Source organism: Phoca vitulina, unplaced genomic scaffold, assembly GCF_004348235.1.
Source record: "Phoca vitulina isolate PV1807 unplaced genomic scaffold, GSC_HSeal_1.0 scaffold56, whole genome shotgun sequence".
Classification (NCBI taxonomy): Eukaryota; Metazoa; Chordata; class Mammalia; order Carnivora; family Phocidae; genus Phoca; species Phoca vitulina.
Genome location: NW_022589759.1, coordinates 6,569,181 through 6,585,691, shown reverse-complemented (window position 1 = coordinate 6,585,691; position 16,511 = coordinate 6,569,181). Strand labels below are relative to the sequence as shown.

Here is a 16,511-nt window from a genome sequence, read left to right as displayed (position 1 = left end):
GGAGGTTAAGGATGGGCAGAGGAGGAAATGATTTCTTCTTCTTGATGGAACCAGAATATTCTCTCTTCAGGCCCCGCTGTAAAACCGTTCTAGAAGGATCAAGTTCTAAAACACCTTGATTCTAAACCCTGATTCCCAAAGTGGTCCTCAGGTGCAGTGGGAACAAGCAAAACTGGCAGATAGGGAGCTCTTAAGTGGTCGGATACCAGTGCTGGTCTAAGCCATCCTTCACTGTGTGTGAAGACAGATTCTCAGAATTCCCCTGGAAAGTGAGCCTTTAGTTCAAGCACAAACTTTGAAGCTAAAGAGTAAAAGTGGTCCCAGCTGCTTCCCAGAGTGGAGAGGCAGAGCCAAGTGCTGGCAGGGAGCTTTCCAAGCCCGGTACCATCCGCAAGGCGCCGGGGGGACTGGTAAGCAAGGGGCCCGTCCTGCGGGGGAGGCCCTGCCCCCAGCAGGCCCCTCACCAGGCCTTGCTCCGGGCTCCCGTGCGCCTCTCCCTTTGATTCTTTTTCTCCTCCTCGCTCTCCCCTCCCACCTTCTTCCTCCTGAAGAAGCCAGAGTTATAAATCCTTTGATGTATTTGCTGAATAGAGTTTCATACTCTTGATTCCTTATTTCTTTGAAGTAGACAAATTAACATTTGATATTCTTCCAACTCCGAGGGAAAAATCAAAGCCCCACTGCCTCTGTTTTCTGTTTACTTGTTTGTGGGTTGTGATCAATTGAATATCTGTGAGTAAGTGGCTTTTGGCAGCAAATTGTCCTTCACTCCTGAAGGAAATGATCGGGACATCTCTCAGCTCTCTTCTGAGGACAGGGAGGAGGGCAAGAAACAAAGGCTTTTGCTTCTCTCTCTCTCTCTCTCTCTCTCTTCAGTTATAGGAGGGGCCGAGGTGTGTGTGGAGCTCCTTCCGCACACACATGCCCACCGCACACTCACACGTGCAACTCTTGGAGGGCGGTCGAGACCCACAGAGGGAGCTGTGCTCGTGCACACAACTCCCACACTGGACAGAGAGCCTTCCAGGGAGAGGCACAGACCGAGAAGGAGGTGCAGACCCCCAGCGGTGAAGGGGGCAGGTGCCCTGTGAGCAGGACGTTCAGAGGGAGCTGAGGGCAGAGAGAGAAGGGAGAAAAAAGCGCTCCTCCCGTAACCACCCCCCCCAGAGGGGCATAGGAGAAAAGGGGACTGAGTCAGAGCAGTTGCTTGGAGCCTCTCTTCCCCATGATTTGGCCACAGACTTGCTTTTGTTGCGGGCAACTCACCAAGCCCGGCCTGGCCCTTCGTCCCTCGGAGCTGAAGGTGAATGGCTGGCGTTCCCCAGTTTATGGAAGCCACGCTTTTCCCCAAAAGGCCTTCCATGGTATTTAGTAGGAGGTGGGAGTCACTGGACTAGAAGTGAAACAGGCCTCCTAACTGCGGGACTTGTCCGAGCCTTTACCGTCTGCCGGGCTCCCTGGGGCCCCCGGGGACTGACCGCTGTGCCCCTCCCCTGCGCAGGTGCACTCGTGCCTGCTGAGCGTGCGGGCGGGCAAAGACGGCTGGTTCCAGCTCTACAGCCCCGGAGGGGTGGCCTGTGACGACGACGGCGAGCTGTTTGCCAGCATGGTACGCGGGGGGGCCTCCCGGGGCGCGGCGGGGTGGGCCCCAGGCTTGCCCCTCGGACGAGGCCAGAGCTGCCCCGATCCGGCGGGGGCGGCCAGCCTGGGAACCCCCAGACTGCATCGAGGCTGAGGAGGGTGATGAAGGGGACGACCACGAGTGTCGCCTGCCATCTCTCACCTGAGGGGCGCCCGGCCAGGGGCTCGAAACTCCTGCCCGCGCGCAGCCCCACTCAGCTCCATGAGGCGGCGACACCTCGCAGACGAGGGGCTGAAGCCCGAGGCGCCCACCGCCCAGGCGCGCACCGCTCATTGTAGCGGCCGCGTTCAGGTCCGGCCACGGAGGGCTTGGTGCGCACAGACCCACCGGCTCGCCTGACCTTTGCCTGAAAAGCCAAGGTCACGATGACCGTCTCACCCTGGAGATGAGAGACGTGAGGTCACCAAACCAGTAACCGCACCCCCGGTGACCTCAGTGCTTTCTTTGTGCCGGACCCCTCACGTGCGCTGTTCCTTCATGTCCCGCCTTGCGCCTTAAGCGCGCTGCTGTTGGAGCAGCCTAGGGAGGCGTGGTGGCCTGCCCGAGCTCACACGGGCCTTCGGCCTCCACGTCGCTCCGTGACCCAAGCCCACACTGTCCAGAGCCGACCCCTTCTGCCAGCGGCAGCGTGCACGTCTCCTGAAGGGGGCCCACGCTCCCCTCCCGGTGGCCGGGGACCTCGTCCTGCTTGCTGACGCGGCCAGCTGGGCTCTGGGACCCTGCGTGTTCCCAACCCCAAGGAAACATGACTCGGACGGCGGCTCTGCTGCGTGGTGGCGTGGCGCCCTGGGCTTCGCCGCCTCGTCTGTGAGCCAGGAGCGAGCGCCGGCTTCTCGGGCTCACCGTGCCTTTGCACGCGACAGCGGACGCAGGGCGCCCAGCCAGGGCCTAGGGCACCACGGCCTGCAGTTGGTCTCGTCTCTCTGCTGGGCCACCCATTCAGCGGGGCCCACGGCTCACGAAGCTCTTGCAGTGACGCCAGATCCGGCGCTGCCTCTGGAGTCTTTCTCGAAAGGGACTTATTTTTAGAGCGTCTTCCTTGCGCACTGGCCCTCCACTCCTCACCCGCTGCCTGCCGAGCGCCTCTCGAGTGCCCTGTGCATCCTGGAGGTGCTGGCCTCTGCCTGCCTGCACCCCCCCACCTCTCACGAGGGCTCCCCTGATGTCACAGCTTCACCATGGCAACAGCCAGTGGTCCCCCACCCCTCGATGTGGGGACTCAGTGTGCGAGAGAAGCCAGGCAGCTGGCAGCTTCCCAGCCCGCGAGATTGCGTCCGTGTGCCAGAGTTGTTAATGATGGAGCGGAAAAAATATACATGGAAAAGGAAGCAGGCAGCCCCTGGGATGGCAGCGCCTCGTTTCCATGGAGATGCAGGGCGCGGGAGAGGTCCCCTTGGTCAGGCTGCCGTTTCCAGCCATGGAAGGGCGTTTGCTATCGCATGAAGTCTGGGGGGAAAGCACACGAAGTGCTTGGGCCCCAGTCCTGTTGGTTGGGGTCCCCTGCCCTTGGGCGCCCCTCCAGATACGCCAGGAAGAAACACAGTTTTCTCAACGACCGCCCTGCTTGTAACCCGGCTGGGGCAGAATTTGCCAATTTCTGGATCTCTGGGGCAGGTGATCACTCAGGACCCCTTGGAGCTCCCAGAGAGTTTGGGAAGGGGGAGGCGGAGCTCCCTGCCGTTCTCTGTCCTGCATATGGTGGCACTGTACCCCCTAAACACTAATGCCCCCCAACCCCCGCCCTGGCAACCCCCATTTGACTTCCTGCCTCCAAGCCTGACGCTCCAGGTCCCTCACATGCATGGAATCCTACAGGATTTGTCCTTTGTGATTGGCTTACTTAGCACCATGTCCTTGAGGTTCATCCACATTGGAGTGTGTGTCAGGGAGGGGGGTCTTCTGAATCTCCCTGCAGGGAGGGGTCTGATGATCATTTCAGATCGAGCATCCAGGCAGGAGGTAGGGCAGGCCTTCTGGTTTTGGAATCCTTCCAGCATCCCAGAAGCAGGCGTCTCAGGCCACAGCCCCACGGTGGCCCCTGCTCTTCACACGGGCCGTCTCCCCTTGCAGGTGCACATCCTCATGGGCTCCTGTTACAAGACCAAAAAATTCCTGCTCTCCCTGGCGGAAAACAAGCTGGGCCCCTGCATGCTCCTGGCGCTGAGGGGGAACCAGACCATGGTGGAGGTAAGGAGCCGGCCCGCGTCCCTGGCCAGGCTGCTGTCCTGTCCGGGCCTTTGTCCTTGTTGGCTGAGCGCCTTGTAGGAGCCCAGAGCTGTGAGCGCAGCCGGAGCACAGCCCCCGCCGAGGTGTGGCCCCGGCCTGCCCTGAGCCTCGCGCGAGCCTGCCGCCACAAGTTACCCGTCTCACTTGTCATCTGTGTTGACCCGAGGGATCAGGGGAGGTTTCTGTTCCATTTGTCTATTGCTGTGTAACAGAACACCCCAACGGGGGCTTAAAACGGTGATACTTATTTGGCTCACAGATCTTGGGGTGACTGGGCTCAATTGACAGGTTCTCGCTCTGGGTCTCATGGGGAGGCCAGAGCATCTGGGGCCCCGGGCCTCTCTCCATGCAGCAGCCTGGGCCGCAGTCTTCACGCTCACCAGGGAGCGCACGGCTGGCCCAGTTCCTGTCTGTCTCCTCCCAAAGTCCCCAGAAGCCTGAGGCTCCCAGAGCTGCTGTCCAAAGGCAGACAGAAGCCGTCCTGCTCTTCCTCACGCACCTCCCAAGTCAGCCCCCTCATGTCACTGTGCCACATGGGAGAAGGGAGCCCATAGTCTAGGGAGAAGTGCCAGCCCATAGTCTAGGGCTGGGGCTGAGAACACCTCTTAGTGGGAAGAGCGTCCCGAGAATTTGAGCCCCGGACTTTCTTCCCTGCCACTGAGCGTTGCAGTGAGATTTGGGGGCAAGGAGTTCACAAGAAGGCAGGAGCAGAGCGTCCAGGCCAGGCCCTGGAGCAGGAGATGTGGTGTGAGAACAGGGAGGAGGCCAGCATGGCTGGGTCGAGGGGCAAGAGGTTGGGGATTCAGGTGGATGGGCCTGGAGAGCCTATGAGGCGCCCACAGGCCCTGGTTAAGGATCTTGGAGGTTGGGTCCAGATGCTTGTGCAGGGGACTTGCAGGGACTGGGGGTGGGGGGGGGAGCCAGGAGGCAGGTGAGCCATGCTGTGAGGGCCTGGGCCAGGTGGGCTCTCCTTGGGAGGGGAGGAGTCATCAGAAAGGGAATCGAGGCAGGGCTACCTTCACGTGAAGCCCGGGCTCCCAGGCAGGAGGGCTGGGAAGAGTGACACATGCAACCGCCCGAGGCTCCAGGAGGCATGATGTGGCAGGTGCTCCCCAGGGCTCCAGTTTAACTTAGTGAGCATGTCTTGAGCACCAACCAAGGGCCAGGCAAAGGAGAGAAAGCTAGGGATGGAAAGAGGTGTCCTGTCTTGTGGGCTCTCTCCCAACCCTTCAGGGCCTAGCATGCATCCTTTCTCCATGCATTTGCCAAGGGCCTGCTCTGTGCTCAGCTGAGTACACATGAGTGTTCCCATTGTATGGATGGGAAGCTGCGGATGGCGATTTGCCCAATATCACACAGCCGGAAAGGCAGAGAGGGGAGAGCACGGTTGCTCGTTTTCAGGATAAGATTTTGAGGTGCAGAGAGCACACCGAGCTTATCCATAGACCCCTGTCCCCTGGTGCATGGGGCTGTTGGCCCAGGCTGAGGGGGTTTGGCCGTCTGTGCCTGTAAGGAGCAGCCCTGCCCGGAGTCTCGGGCCGGCTGTAAGGTGCCTCCCCTGCTCTCGGGCAGATCCTGTGCCTGATGCTGGAATACAACATCATCGACAACAACGACACCCAGCTGCAGATCATCTCAACCCTGGAGAGCACGGGCGTGGGCAAGCGCATGTACGAGCAGCTGTGCGACCGGCAGCGGGAGCTCAAGGAGCTGGTGAGTGCACAGCCCGGCTCGCGGCTCCAGAGCTGGCCCAGCCAGAGAGCACAGCTGGGGAGCGGTGGGGCAGAGGCCAGGACCACCGCACCTGCACGGGCCTCTGTCCCGGTGAGTTCTCCAGACCCAGAGAAGTCGGGACTACCACCTGCCACTTTCCAGATGATCACAGAGAGGGCAAGTCAGTGGCCCACCGTCACAAAGCTCCTCCTTGGCCGTGCCAGGAATGCGTCCTCACCCCCAGCGTCACGCACGCCAGTCACTGTCACCCCCCCACACACACACACACATTATCCATGTGCCTTAGGCCCTTCTTTAGGGGCACCAGGGCTGGACTTCAGAATGGCAACGAACTCATGCCCCTGGTCCCCTGGAGCAGCTCTCACCCAGTGGCTGATAGGGGAGGGTGTGTAAATACCCCAGCTCCCTCTCCGCGCGGGTGGGACACCTCTGAGACATGACCCAGAGGCCCCCAGCGGTAGCTGTGCGCGAACACTCCCTTCCTGAAGGGGCTTCACTGTCTCCCTTCCCCTGCTGGTATTTCTTGGGATCCCCTCTCTAATAAACCCAACTCCACCCCAACCTTGTCTCAGGGTCTGCCCCAAGACCAAGACCCCCATGTTGTTGCCTTGTACCACCCAGAAGTGAACCTGGCGCTATGTGTGATGTTAATGGGGGGGGGGGTGTGCAGGATGGAGGCTCAGGGGAGAGAATGGGTCATAATCAGTCTGTTTCTGTTGCAGCAAAGGAAAGGCGGGCCCACTAGGCTAACACTGCCCTCCAAGTCCACAGTGAGTTGGCTTCAATCTTCTGTGGGGCCAGGTGGAGGGAAGAAGGTGGGTAGGGCTCCCCGCTGGGGAGCAGCAGCATCTGGCGGACGCGAACAAGACAACGTAGTCCTCGACAGGCCAGCTTTTCCAGGAGGCAACCGGGGTGCAGGAAACCAAACAGGATAAAGATTATTGTTGATATTAATGTTAATGTTACCAGTTAGTAATAGTAATAATAGCTAATACCCATGGAGCGTTTCTGTATCAGCTGCTGGGTCATGAGTCCATTTTATGACCACAATAGCACTATGAAGTTGGTGCCTCTTTCCGGCCCCATTAACAAGTCTGCAGGGATCTCAGTTCCTTCTGTCCTGCTGCCTCACTGTCCTTGGCATGAGACTTCCACCTCATGGTCCAAAAAGACTGCTCAAGCTCTAGCCATCATGTCTGCATTCAAACCAGCCGGAGGAGGAGGAGCAAAGAAGAACATGCCCCTTCCCTTTCGGGACTTGCCTGGAAGTTCAGTAGACACATCTCCCTGGATACCATTGTCCAGGTTCAGCACATGGCCACACCTGGCTGGGAGACTAGCCTTACTTAATTCAGGGCAGCTGGCTGACCGCTAAAACTCAAGGATTCAGTCACTAAGGTGGAAGGGAGAACGGATTTTACCCTCGGTGACCTCTTGGTCTAGTGCTCACACATGCATTGATCTACACAGGCCTTAGAGTTGGGGGGACCTCAGTGTTCACAGGTGGGAAATGGGCACAAGGTGCTGCCTGGGAGGGTGAGTTGGCCAGGCACACATGGACGTGCGCATGCACACACACCCGTGGGAGGGACGTGGCCTCAGAACACCCCAGTTGGTGATTCAGGGCGTGAGTCACAGCACTGGAGGCTTTCTCCCTCACCCCCGGGGACGTGCAAGCAGCCTTTCCCTCCCCGACAGCCCCCTCGGCCCAACCCCCCCCCCCCGAGCCCCAGCGTCACCCCACCTCCTGGGGATGAGCTGCCCCCAGCTACAGCTCTCTGCGGGGCAGGGGAAGGGAGGTGGGGAGAGGGGTACGACGGGGTCTCAGGAGCTGCTCGCAGCCCGAGGCCTTCCCCGACACCCCAGCAGCCCGTCTGTCTGCAGGATGCCGACTTGGCTCGTTTGCTGAGCTCCGGCTCTTTCGGGAACCTGGAGAACCTCAGTCTGGCCTTCACCAACGTAACGAGCGCCTGCGCCGAGCACCTCATCAAACTGCCTTCTCTCAAGCAGCTCAACCTGTGGTCCACTCAGGTGCACACTGCTTGCCCGCGCCCTGCTCCGTGCTCCCACCGCCCCCCGCGTCCTGCACCTGCACCCGCCTTCATGCCCCCATGCACCCCTGCTCCGCTCCTGCTCTGGGACTCCCCTCCGTGGCTGGCCCTTCTGCCCAGAGCCCGTGGCCCTGTCTCCTGATTACCACACCCCCTCCCCCGCCCAGCACCCACTCCCGAGGCCAGAGGAGGTTTAGGATCTCATGAAGCCCAATGGCCCATTTCACAGGTGCAGTTGCTGAGGCCCAGGGCAGGGATGTGCTGGGCAAAGTCTTAGAAGGCCCGAGAGGCAAGGCTGAGAGGTGGGCTGGTCTCATGCACCTGCCTGGGGAGCACACGGGTAGCTCGTGGGTCTTTTTGTTGTAATAACAACCACAGCACACGGCTGCTTGCTGCCCGTGCTCAGGATCATTTGCACTGTTGAGCACCTCCCGTGGATCAGTGCATGTGGTCCCCACGCCACCCCTGGGACGGGTAGGCTCCACTGGCGCCCTCGTTTTTCAGGGGAGAAACCAGGGTGTTCCTGGCTGTCTCCCACCCCGTCCCACTGTCCTGCCCGGGGAAAGCTGCTTTGGTCTCCACATCCCACCAGCAGAAGCTGGACTCGAACCCAGGTCACGAGAAGCACTGAGTCCTTGGAGAGAAGCGAGAGCAGCAGACCCCCGGGGCTTGGAGGGCTGTGGCTCTGTCCCCATCGCCTTCCTCCACTGCTACCCCAGCTTCAAGGTCATTTCCCTGGGTGCCTGGGGGAGGCTGGTGGAGCCCCAGGGCTGAGAGGTTCTCTGCTCCACAGTTTGGAGACGCCGGCCTGCGGCTCCTGTCGGAACACCTCACCATGCTCCAGGTGCTGAACCTGTGCGAGACGCCCGTCACCGACGCCGGCCTGCTGGCCCTCAGCTGTGAGTCCCGAGGGGGCTGCCAGAGTGGGGGAGGGCGTGCTGCATGCGTGCATTCAGCAGACCTCGGCTAAGCGCGCGCTGCGCCCTGCACTGTGCTGTGTGCTGGGCTATATTCATTCCAGACGTGTTCACTGAGCACCTGCTGGGCGCCAGGCACCATTCTCGGTGCTAGGAACAATACAGGAGGGGAAATATCCCTGCCCTCGGGGAGCTTATATTCTAGGAAAAAAAGGGAAAGTGAGTACATACCTTCCAGATACTTGCCTGAGGAAGCAGGTTCCAGGAAAGTGCTCGGGACACTGTGGCCCTAACCAGCGGCAGCCATCCCCTGGGGCTGGAGGGGCAAATCCTCAGGTCCTGCGCCAGACCTGCTGACTCAGAAACTGCATTTTAACAAGGTGCCCACGTGATTCCCGTGCGCTGTTCAAGTTTGAGAAGCGTTGCCCTAATAGAAGGGGCGCCTGGGTGGCTGAGTCGGTTGAGCGTCCAACTCTTGGTTTAGGCTCAGATCATGATCTCATGGGTCGTGGGATCGATCCCCGCGTCGGGCTCCGCACTCAGCAGGGAGTCTGCTTGAGCTTCTCTCCCTCTGCCCCTCTCCCTCCTCGTACATTTTCTGGTCTTTCTAAAGTAAATAAATCTTTAAATATATATACATACACACACGTTCACACTCAGGGAACTCAGGAATGCTGATTCCTGTACCCCAACCCTCATCCCCTGGACTAAACTCTTGGGTGCTACGCCTGAGACTTTGCACGTCCCATTTCTGACCCACTGGTTTAGACCAGAGGCCCCATACCTTGGCTGGGAGGAATCGAGGAAGGCTTCCCAGGGAGGTGACTGGATCTGGGTGGACAAGACACATACGTAGGAAGTGGCCGAGGAGGGGTATGCTGGGCAGTGGCCATGGATCCTGCAAGCTTGTTGGCAAACTCCAGATGGCTTGGGCAGGGTGGGCACAGGAGACGGGAGTAATGGAGGGCAGAGAAGATGAGGCTCGGAGACGTTTCTGTACAAATGCGCTTCTTGGACACTGTCATTAGAGTCTCAGGGTCCCTGGCTCAGCGCCCAGGAGTGGAGCCGAGCGTCACATCTCTAACGAGCGACTCTTGACCAAACCAAAGTTTGAGGCCTGCTTTCAAGAAGTTGGGGCCTGGGTCAGCCCTCCCGGGAGAGCTTGCAGAGTTCCCCTGGAGGACGGGCCAGGCCTGGTCCCCTGGGGCGATCTACGGTGTGGCAGGCAAGCTCTGGGGACATTTGGGGTACAGGCAGTGGAGGGAGGCTGAGAGAGCAGGGAGAGAACATAGGTCCAGACCAGCGCCTGCCTTTCTGACTGGTGGGCCCGGCCGTACCCCTGAAACTCCACTTCTCCCACCCCATCTCCTCATCAGGGGCCTGGGCCCTAACAGTCAGTCCCCCAGCTTGACTGCCCCATACCTGCAGCCACCCTTGTGGGGGTCTCACTGACTTCATGACTGTGTCTGTCTGTCCTTGTACAGCCATGAAGAGTCTCTGCAGCTTAAACATGAACAGCACCAAGCTCTCGGCTGACACCTATGAAGATCTGAAGGTGATTCCTTGCTCCCTCCCTCCCTCCTTCCCTCCTTTCTTCTCTCCTTCCTTCCTTCCTTCCATCCATCCATCCACCAGCATCTAGATACTGGCGCTTCGCCCTCGTGGAGCTTACGCTCCAGCAGGAAAGGCAGTAAATGGAATAATGGCAGGTTGAAAGGAGTGATAAAGAGGAAGCCAGCAGAGAATGGGTAGATTGGAAATAGGGATGGTCCCTTTGAAGCAGAGGCCGCATAAGCTGAGACCTGAAAGATAAGCCACAGATGCAAAGGGTGAGAGGAAAAGCAAGTGCAAAGGTCCCGAGGCAGAAAGGGTTGGCACGAACTGACTTTGTGGCAGATGTGACTAGAGGGTAAGAATAGACTGGGGCCAGACTTCATAAGGCCTCGTAGGTCACAGAAGGGCTCCGGATTTCATCCAAATTCAGTGGAAAGCTTTCAGAGGCTCTAAGCAATGTAGTGAGTTCTGCTTGTAAACGCTTGTTCTGGCCGTTACCAGGAAAACTGATTTTTTTGCGGGGGCCGGAGGCGGTGCCAGGAAGAGTAGAAACAGGAAGCACATTTATGGGGCTGGTGCAATCTCGCAGATAAGAGCCTGGACTGGCAGCCTGGGCTAGGCTGGCAAGATAAAATTGGGGAAAGGAAAAAGGATCTGAGTGGGGAAAGGCAGGACACATTTTGTTTGTAAAACAGGTCTTGGGGGTTGGGGAAGCCGGGCCTTCAGCAGCCCCCTGCCCCCGTCTCCCTGGGCCCGGTACCCTCTGCCCCCGAAGGAGCGAGCGGGGCTGCACTTAGCCAGTGCCGAGGACGCCGGAAGGGCCGGGCCAGGCGGCCAGGTGGTACCACCAGCCCACTGGCGCCTTCGCACGCTGGAAGCCCCTCGGAGGGAATCCTCACCAGCAGGGAGCCCACTGCCAAAGACTGCTCTGCCCCTAAACTTGAAGGAACCCAGATCCAGACGATGCAACCGAGCAGCAAAAGGGTGTACGTAGTCAGCCACCTGTGGAGAAGAGCCACTTTGATGCATTCGAGAGGCAGGCGGGCGAGGCCCTCCAGACCACTGCCCCGTCCAGGAGAACCTGGAGACCACATCCCTGTGTTGCAGTCTCCTGATTTTGAGAGGCTGGCTTAAAGGGTTTTTTACAGTGCTGCAGGGTGACCGCAGGCCCCCAGTTTGTCACCTCTGCCTGGGGAGCGGGGGGCCGTGAGCTGGGCCCCAGCAGAGAAGCACCAAGGAGCTGTGTGCGCTCGTGTGTACGCACGCGCGGTAGAAGGTCGCCCTGGCCGGGGTGCACGGGCAGGTGGGAAGGGAGGGAGTGCGGGGAGGAGAGCCGTTAGCCCTCTCTGTGCAGGGGAGGCTTGTGGAGAGAAAGCCAGCTGTTTATAAAAGAAGGGAGGAACTTGTCTAGGTAGCAGGGATAGAGAGCAGGAAGCGGCTCTGAGCAATAGCAGGTGGGATTGTCTGGGAGGATCTGACCGAGTGTCCTGAGCGGGGAGACTCTCCGCCCCCCCAGTACCTGCCCTTACGGGGATCCCGTGATCCCGCTCCATTCGCGTGCCCGATGGCTGGTAATGATGGGATGTAAGCAGTAGGAAAAGGGAGAATAGTCCCCATCGGCAGAGCATACCGTCGTGTGTCGGCCGCGGGCGTGCTGTGCGTTAGGTATTCTGTCCTTAGCACCGTCCTGGGAGCGGAGGACTGGATCCCATTCGCTCCGCAGACGTCTCCTGAGGCTCCCGGAGGCTGGGGGCTCTGCCCTGGGTCCTGTGACCAGCAAGTGGCAGAGCTGGGGCTCTCGCCCCGGGCTTCCCGCCTACAGAGCCAGGGATGCACAGCCTCTCAGAGGAGGGGGGCGTGGAATTCCCAGCAGCTGTCGCCCACGATCTCCGGGGCTGGGCACACCCCATGTGCTGTGTTCTCCCCGAGGTCACCCAGCTCTGAGCTCCAGGGAGCCCTCGGTGGCAAGGTGGGGGGAGGGCAAGGCGGGACCCACAGCCACCGAGGCAGGGCAGCCGGGCCCGCGGGGTCGGGTGCTGGAAGGGACCAGCTCCTTCTTGCTGCCCCACAGGCCAAGCTCCCCAATCTGAAGGAGGTGGACGTCCGCTACACGGAAGCCTGGTGAACCTCCCGGCTCGGCAGGAAGGAGTTTGCAGCTGCGACACACAACTCTTGACTAATAGCCGTAGAGCGCCGGTCCTGGGGTCCCACCCCCAGCGTCCCGGCTGTGAGATAGATGGGGGAGTCTTTCTGGGGGCAGAGGGCGGAGGGGGGAGGGGGTGGGGAGGGGGGGCCGTAAGCACGCCCAGCCCCACCTAATTCTTTTAGCTTCATAATTGGAAACCTTGACCTGATCTAAAATGGACTTTGTAGCAACCAGAGGAGCATCAGCGGGTCGGGGTTGGGGGTGGGGTGGGGGTGGGGGGCTTGGGGAGGGGGACCCTTTGTGGATTTTCTTTGCCTTTGTGTTTAATGCTGTGTGGGAAAAGTCAACCCCGATGCCACCGTCACACGACCCCGATGGGCCTTGAGGCCGAGGAAGGAAGCTTTCTTCCTCAAGAGGCTCGACCGAGAACTCGCCCCCCCGCCATTGGGACAAGAAAACCCAGACATGTCATCGCACCGTCCTGTGTCCTCGCCATTGCTATGCAAAGTGATTCTTGTTGTACATAAGATTTAAATAATGCGCCTATTTAAGAAATGTTGACAAATTGCGGGTCTGGGACCTGCCTCTTATTTATGAAGTCTTTGACCCTCCCTCCCTCCCGCCCTCCCACCCCGCCCGCCCCTGGCCTGTAGTACTGTACAAACCAGTCAGCTGTTGGGGTAGTGGTAGTATTATTGTTATTTTTTTAAAGGAAACCGACAAAAAAAAAAAAACCTCCTTGGAAAATTAATTGCTTTTTCGTAATGGATTCTGTATGCTACAGCTCGGCCGTCCGTCTGCCCGCCCGCCCCCACTGTGCATTTCCAAGTCCCAGCTGTCTCCAGCTTGCTCACGGGTGGGGGTCTGGCCGGGGGGGTGGCGGGAAGTGGGGTGCCCACATTGTAGTCTTGCTCCCGCCAGGCCCCAGCTTTCTCTCAGCCCCCTTTTACACGGGGGGGGGGGGGGGGTGCTGACCTGTCCTCCCTGCCCCCTGCCCCGGAGAGCTCCCATCTCTGGTGGCCTCTGCCATCCCTGTCCCTGCCAAGACTGCGGCCCGCGGCCTCCCCGCCGTCCTGTGCTTCGTGTGGTCTCCTCATGCATGCCCGCTTCTTTGCATGGTCTCTTGGGAGAAGAGAGAGACGTCGCCTCCACCAGCCTGACTGCCCAGCCCGCCCCCCATGAATGTGGCCACTGCAGCACAGATGCCCCTTCTGTCCCCACCCCGGGCCCGAGGACAAACCAACCTCCGTTTCTTTTGTAAACAGTCGGCTTTTTCTTAACAAGCCCTCACTGTACAGAACAGCCCTTTTATGGTTTACTTGGGGTCCCCTCTCCCCCCCAAGCCCCGTTTTCTGTTGGTTTAGCACAAATACCGCCCCCTCGGCACCTCCAGACCTAACCCCCAGTCAATGTAATTGTTTTATATATATTTAATCTTATTCAATGGAAACCATGCTTTTGTCGTTTTATACTTTGCTAGGTAGACTTTATTACCCCCCGACTATGCCCTCATTTTTTTAAAAAAGGAAAAAAAAAAAGAAATTGGGTTTCAGTCTTAATTCATTTTACGTGCCAGGTTTTATTTTGTGTGTGCGTGTGAGTGTGTTCTGTTTCGTGTTGTTTTTTTTTTTTTTTCTGTTGTTGTTGTTTTCTGTTGTTTGGTTTTATTCTCTCCCCTCCGGTCCCATACTTTACAGCACTCTGGTGCAGGAAGAAGCAGAAGCAAAAAAAAAAAAAAAAAAAAAAAAGACAAAAAAAAAAACTTTAAAAAACTTTAAAAAAGGAAAAAAAAAAGAACCGAGACATGCCACCTTTTCCCTTCGCACTGTTGCTTTTCCTGATGGTTAATACTACTGTCACGTAGCTGTGTTCAGAGATGTGAAATACTTTCAGGCAAAAATAAACTGTAAGTGACTCATTGACATCTGGCCTTTCTGTATGGCTTCGAGGGGGCCTTTCGGTGGGGGTGGGAAGGGGACAAGACCCAGGCCGAGGTCAGGACTCCTGAGTGTCCGGGGCTCCTCATCCGTGGCGCTGCTGACATGTGGGGCCAGATCCCCCTTTGTCATGAGGTCATTCTGGGCATCCTGTGATGTCATGTGACCCACCCCCAGTCTAACAACCCGAAACGTTTTGCCCCCAGGGGACAAAATCACCCCCCAGGGGAAACCCCAGGCTGCCGACGTGTGCATCAGGGCCCTTATGGCAGTTCTAATTTAGAACTTCTAGGACCAACGTGCCTTTCCTTCACCTGGGGGTCTTGGGAAAATGCAAATTCTGATTTCCAAGGTCTCGGGGGGGCCCGAGACTCTGCCTTCCTAGGACCTCTGGGCAACACAGATGCCGCTGGTTTATGGAAGCCGCTCCGAGTTCAACAGCCTGGAACCTTCCATCCAGCTGCCCCCTCACCCAGATGTCCCCAAGAGGCAATTCAGTGTGTCCAAGGAGAGACTTTATTTCCACCCCTCTCCCAAGTCACTTGCTTTCCAGGGTTTCCTCACCCAGCAAGGGCGTCACCCCAGCCCAGTGGCCCCATCGCTCACCCCACCCCATGTCCGGGCCACTGCCAGCCTTCAGAAGCCACTCCAGAATGTTCCTGTGTCTCCGTACCCATCTGTACTTCCACCTCCTTCACCCTAGGCCCGGCCCCTCATCTCTCTCCGGGAGACTGGAGCAGCACCCTCACCGCCTCCCTGGGTCCATCCTACACCACCTTCCTACCCTCGCTCCCCGCCCTGCCTCTCCACATCCCTGCTCCCCGTCCCTGCCCTCCTCGCCTCCAGAGGCCTCCGTACGCCCATTAAGTGACAGCCCAAGAGCGTGATGGGTTATTAGCTGCTCCACCTCTGGCCACGCAGGGAAAGCAGGTGCCACGGTGAGGATCAGGAGGGCCCTGGCTTCGTGATGGCCAGCGCTGGTGGCGATGTGCGTGTGCAGGTGCGTGTGCAAGGCCCTGCCGCCTACCCCATCGCTGACCCTTCCCACCCAGGGGAGGGCCTGGCTCACACCAGTGCACCTAACTACCAAATGCATGGGGTGGGGGGCGGTCCCTGCCGGTCATCCTGTCCTCAACCCTCCTCACTCTGTTCTGCAGCACCTGGGATCCTCTGCCCACTGGCTTCTGGGGGAGCCTGGAGAATGCAGGCTACCTGGGGGAGGTCGGGAGGCTGGAAGAGAGAGGTCAAGGTGCTTCTTCCCCTGGGCATCCCAGCTTCACGGTAGCCTCCCTCCACAGCTCCGGCTCTGGGAGTAATACCACTCTGACCCCCCGGCCTTAGCCTGGTCGGACCTGCCCGCTCCTGCTAGCTTGGGAGCCCCACATCCTTTGACCTCACCTGCCCTGCAGGAGGCCCCGAGTCCGGCTAGTGCCCTCCCCCTGGCACGGCTGAGCCTCACTGTGTTCCCTTTTAACCCGGTGGCTTAAAACAACAGAAATGTATTCTGTCGTGCCTCCGGAGACCAGAAGTCCACAAAGTCAAGATGTCGGCAGGGTCGCACTCTCTCTGCGGAGAAGACTTTCCTTATCTCTTCCCGCTCCTGGGGGCTCCTTGAGGCGTTCCTGGTTGTGGCCGCACTCCTCCAGCCTCTGCCTCTGTCTCACATGCCACCCACCTCCCCACTTCTGCATCCAGTCTCCCTCTGCTTTCTCCTATCAGGACATCTGCCATTGGATTGAGGGCTCACCTGAATGACCCACGATGACCTCATGGACAGGTCCTTAAGGTGATCACATCTGCAAAGACTTTTTTTCTAAGTAAGGTCACAGTCATATGCTCCAGGTGAATGCATCTTCTGGATTTGACCCACTAGAGGGCAAAGAGGGGGGTGAGATGAGCCCGTATTGCATTCATCATACTTCCAAGTCTGGGATTCATCCTGAGGGCTATGAATGACAAGGAGATTGTAATTCTCTACTCATTTTCTAACGAAACACTTCCATAGCCCCTACCGTGTCCCAGGCAGGGAAACAAGGGTTTTGTATGTCGTCTGAACTCATTGACTCCTCCTGACAAGCCCATGAGGCAGGGACTAATAGGACCCCTCTCGACCAACGGGGAAGTGGCGGCCAGGGGAGGCTGGGTGTCTTGGTCAAGGTCGCACAGGGAGCAGGGCATTTGGGGGAGATCTTTGCACTGCTGGCTGGTGAATGGATGGGGCTGGGACCAGGGCAGGGACCATGTCGAGAAACAGATTCAAGAGGAGCTTAGGAGTAAAACTGCAGAACATGGTGATTGGTAGAG

General features: G+C 58.6%; 1 protein-coding gene across 3 annotated transcripts in view; it reads left to right on the top strand.

The window, feature by feature from the left end:
* Nucleotides 1-12,398, top strand: part of CMIP (c-Maf inducing protein) — a 227,274-nt gene extending 214,876 nt beyond the window's left edge. For 2 of the 3 annotated variants that reach the window (XM_032389851.1, XM_032389853.1), the window contains 8 exons: nucleotides 1,502-1,609; nucleotides 3,713-3,829; nucleotides 5,441-5,581; nucleotides 6,325-6,372; nucleotides 7,487-7,633; nucleotides 8,447-8,552; nucleotides 10,055-10,125; nucleotides 12,196-12,398. In XM_032389851.1, coding sequence (XP_032245742.1) covers nucleotides 1,502-1,609; nucleotides 3,713-3,829; nucleotides 5,441-5,581; nucleotides 6,325-6,372; nucleotides 7,487-7,633; nucleotides 8,447-8,552; nucleotides 10,055-10,125; nucleotides 12,196-12,249 — 792 coding nt within the window. In that variant the 3' untranslated portion in view covers nucleotides 12,250-12,398. The remainder of the gene's footprint in view (nucleotides 1-1,501; nucleotides 1,610-3,712; nucleotides 3,830-5,440; nucleotides 5,582-6,324; nucleotides 6,373-7,486; nucleotides 7,634-8,446; nucleotides 8,553-10,054; nucleotides 10,126-12,195) is intronic. The other variant, XM_032389850.1, reaches the window with a different exon arrangement.
* The last annotated feature ends 4,113 nt before the right edge of the window (nucleotides 12,399-16,511 follow it).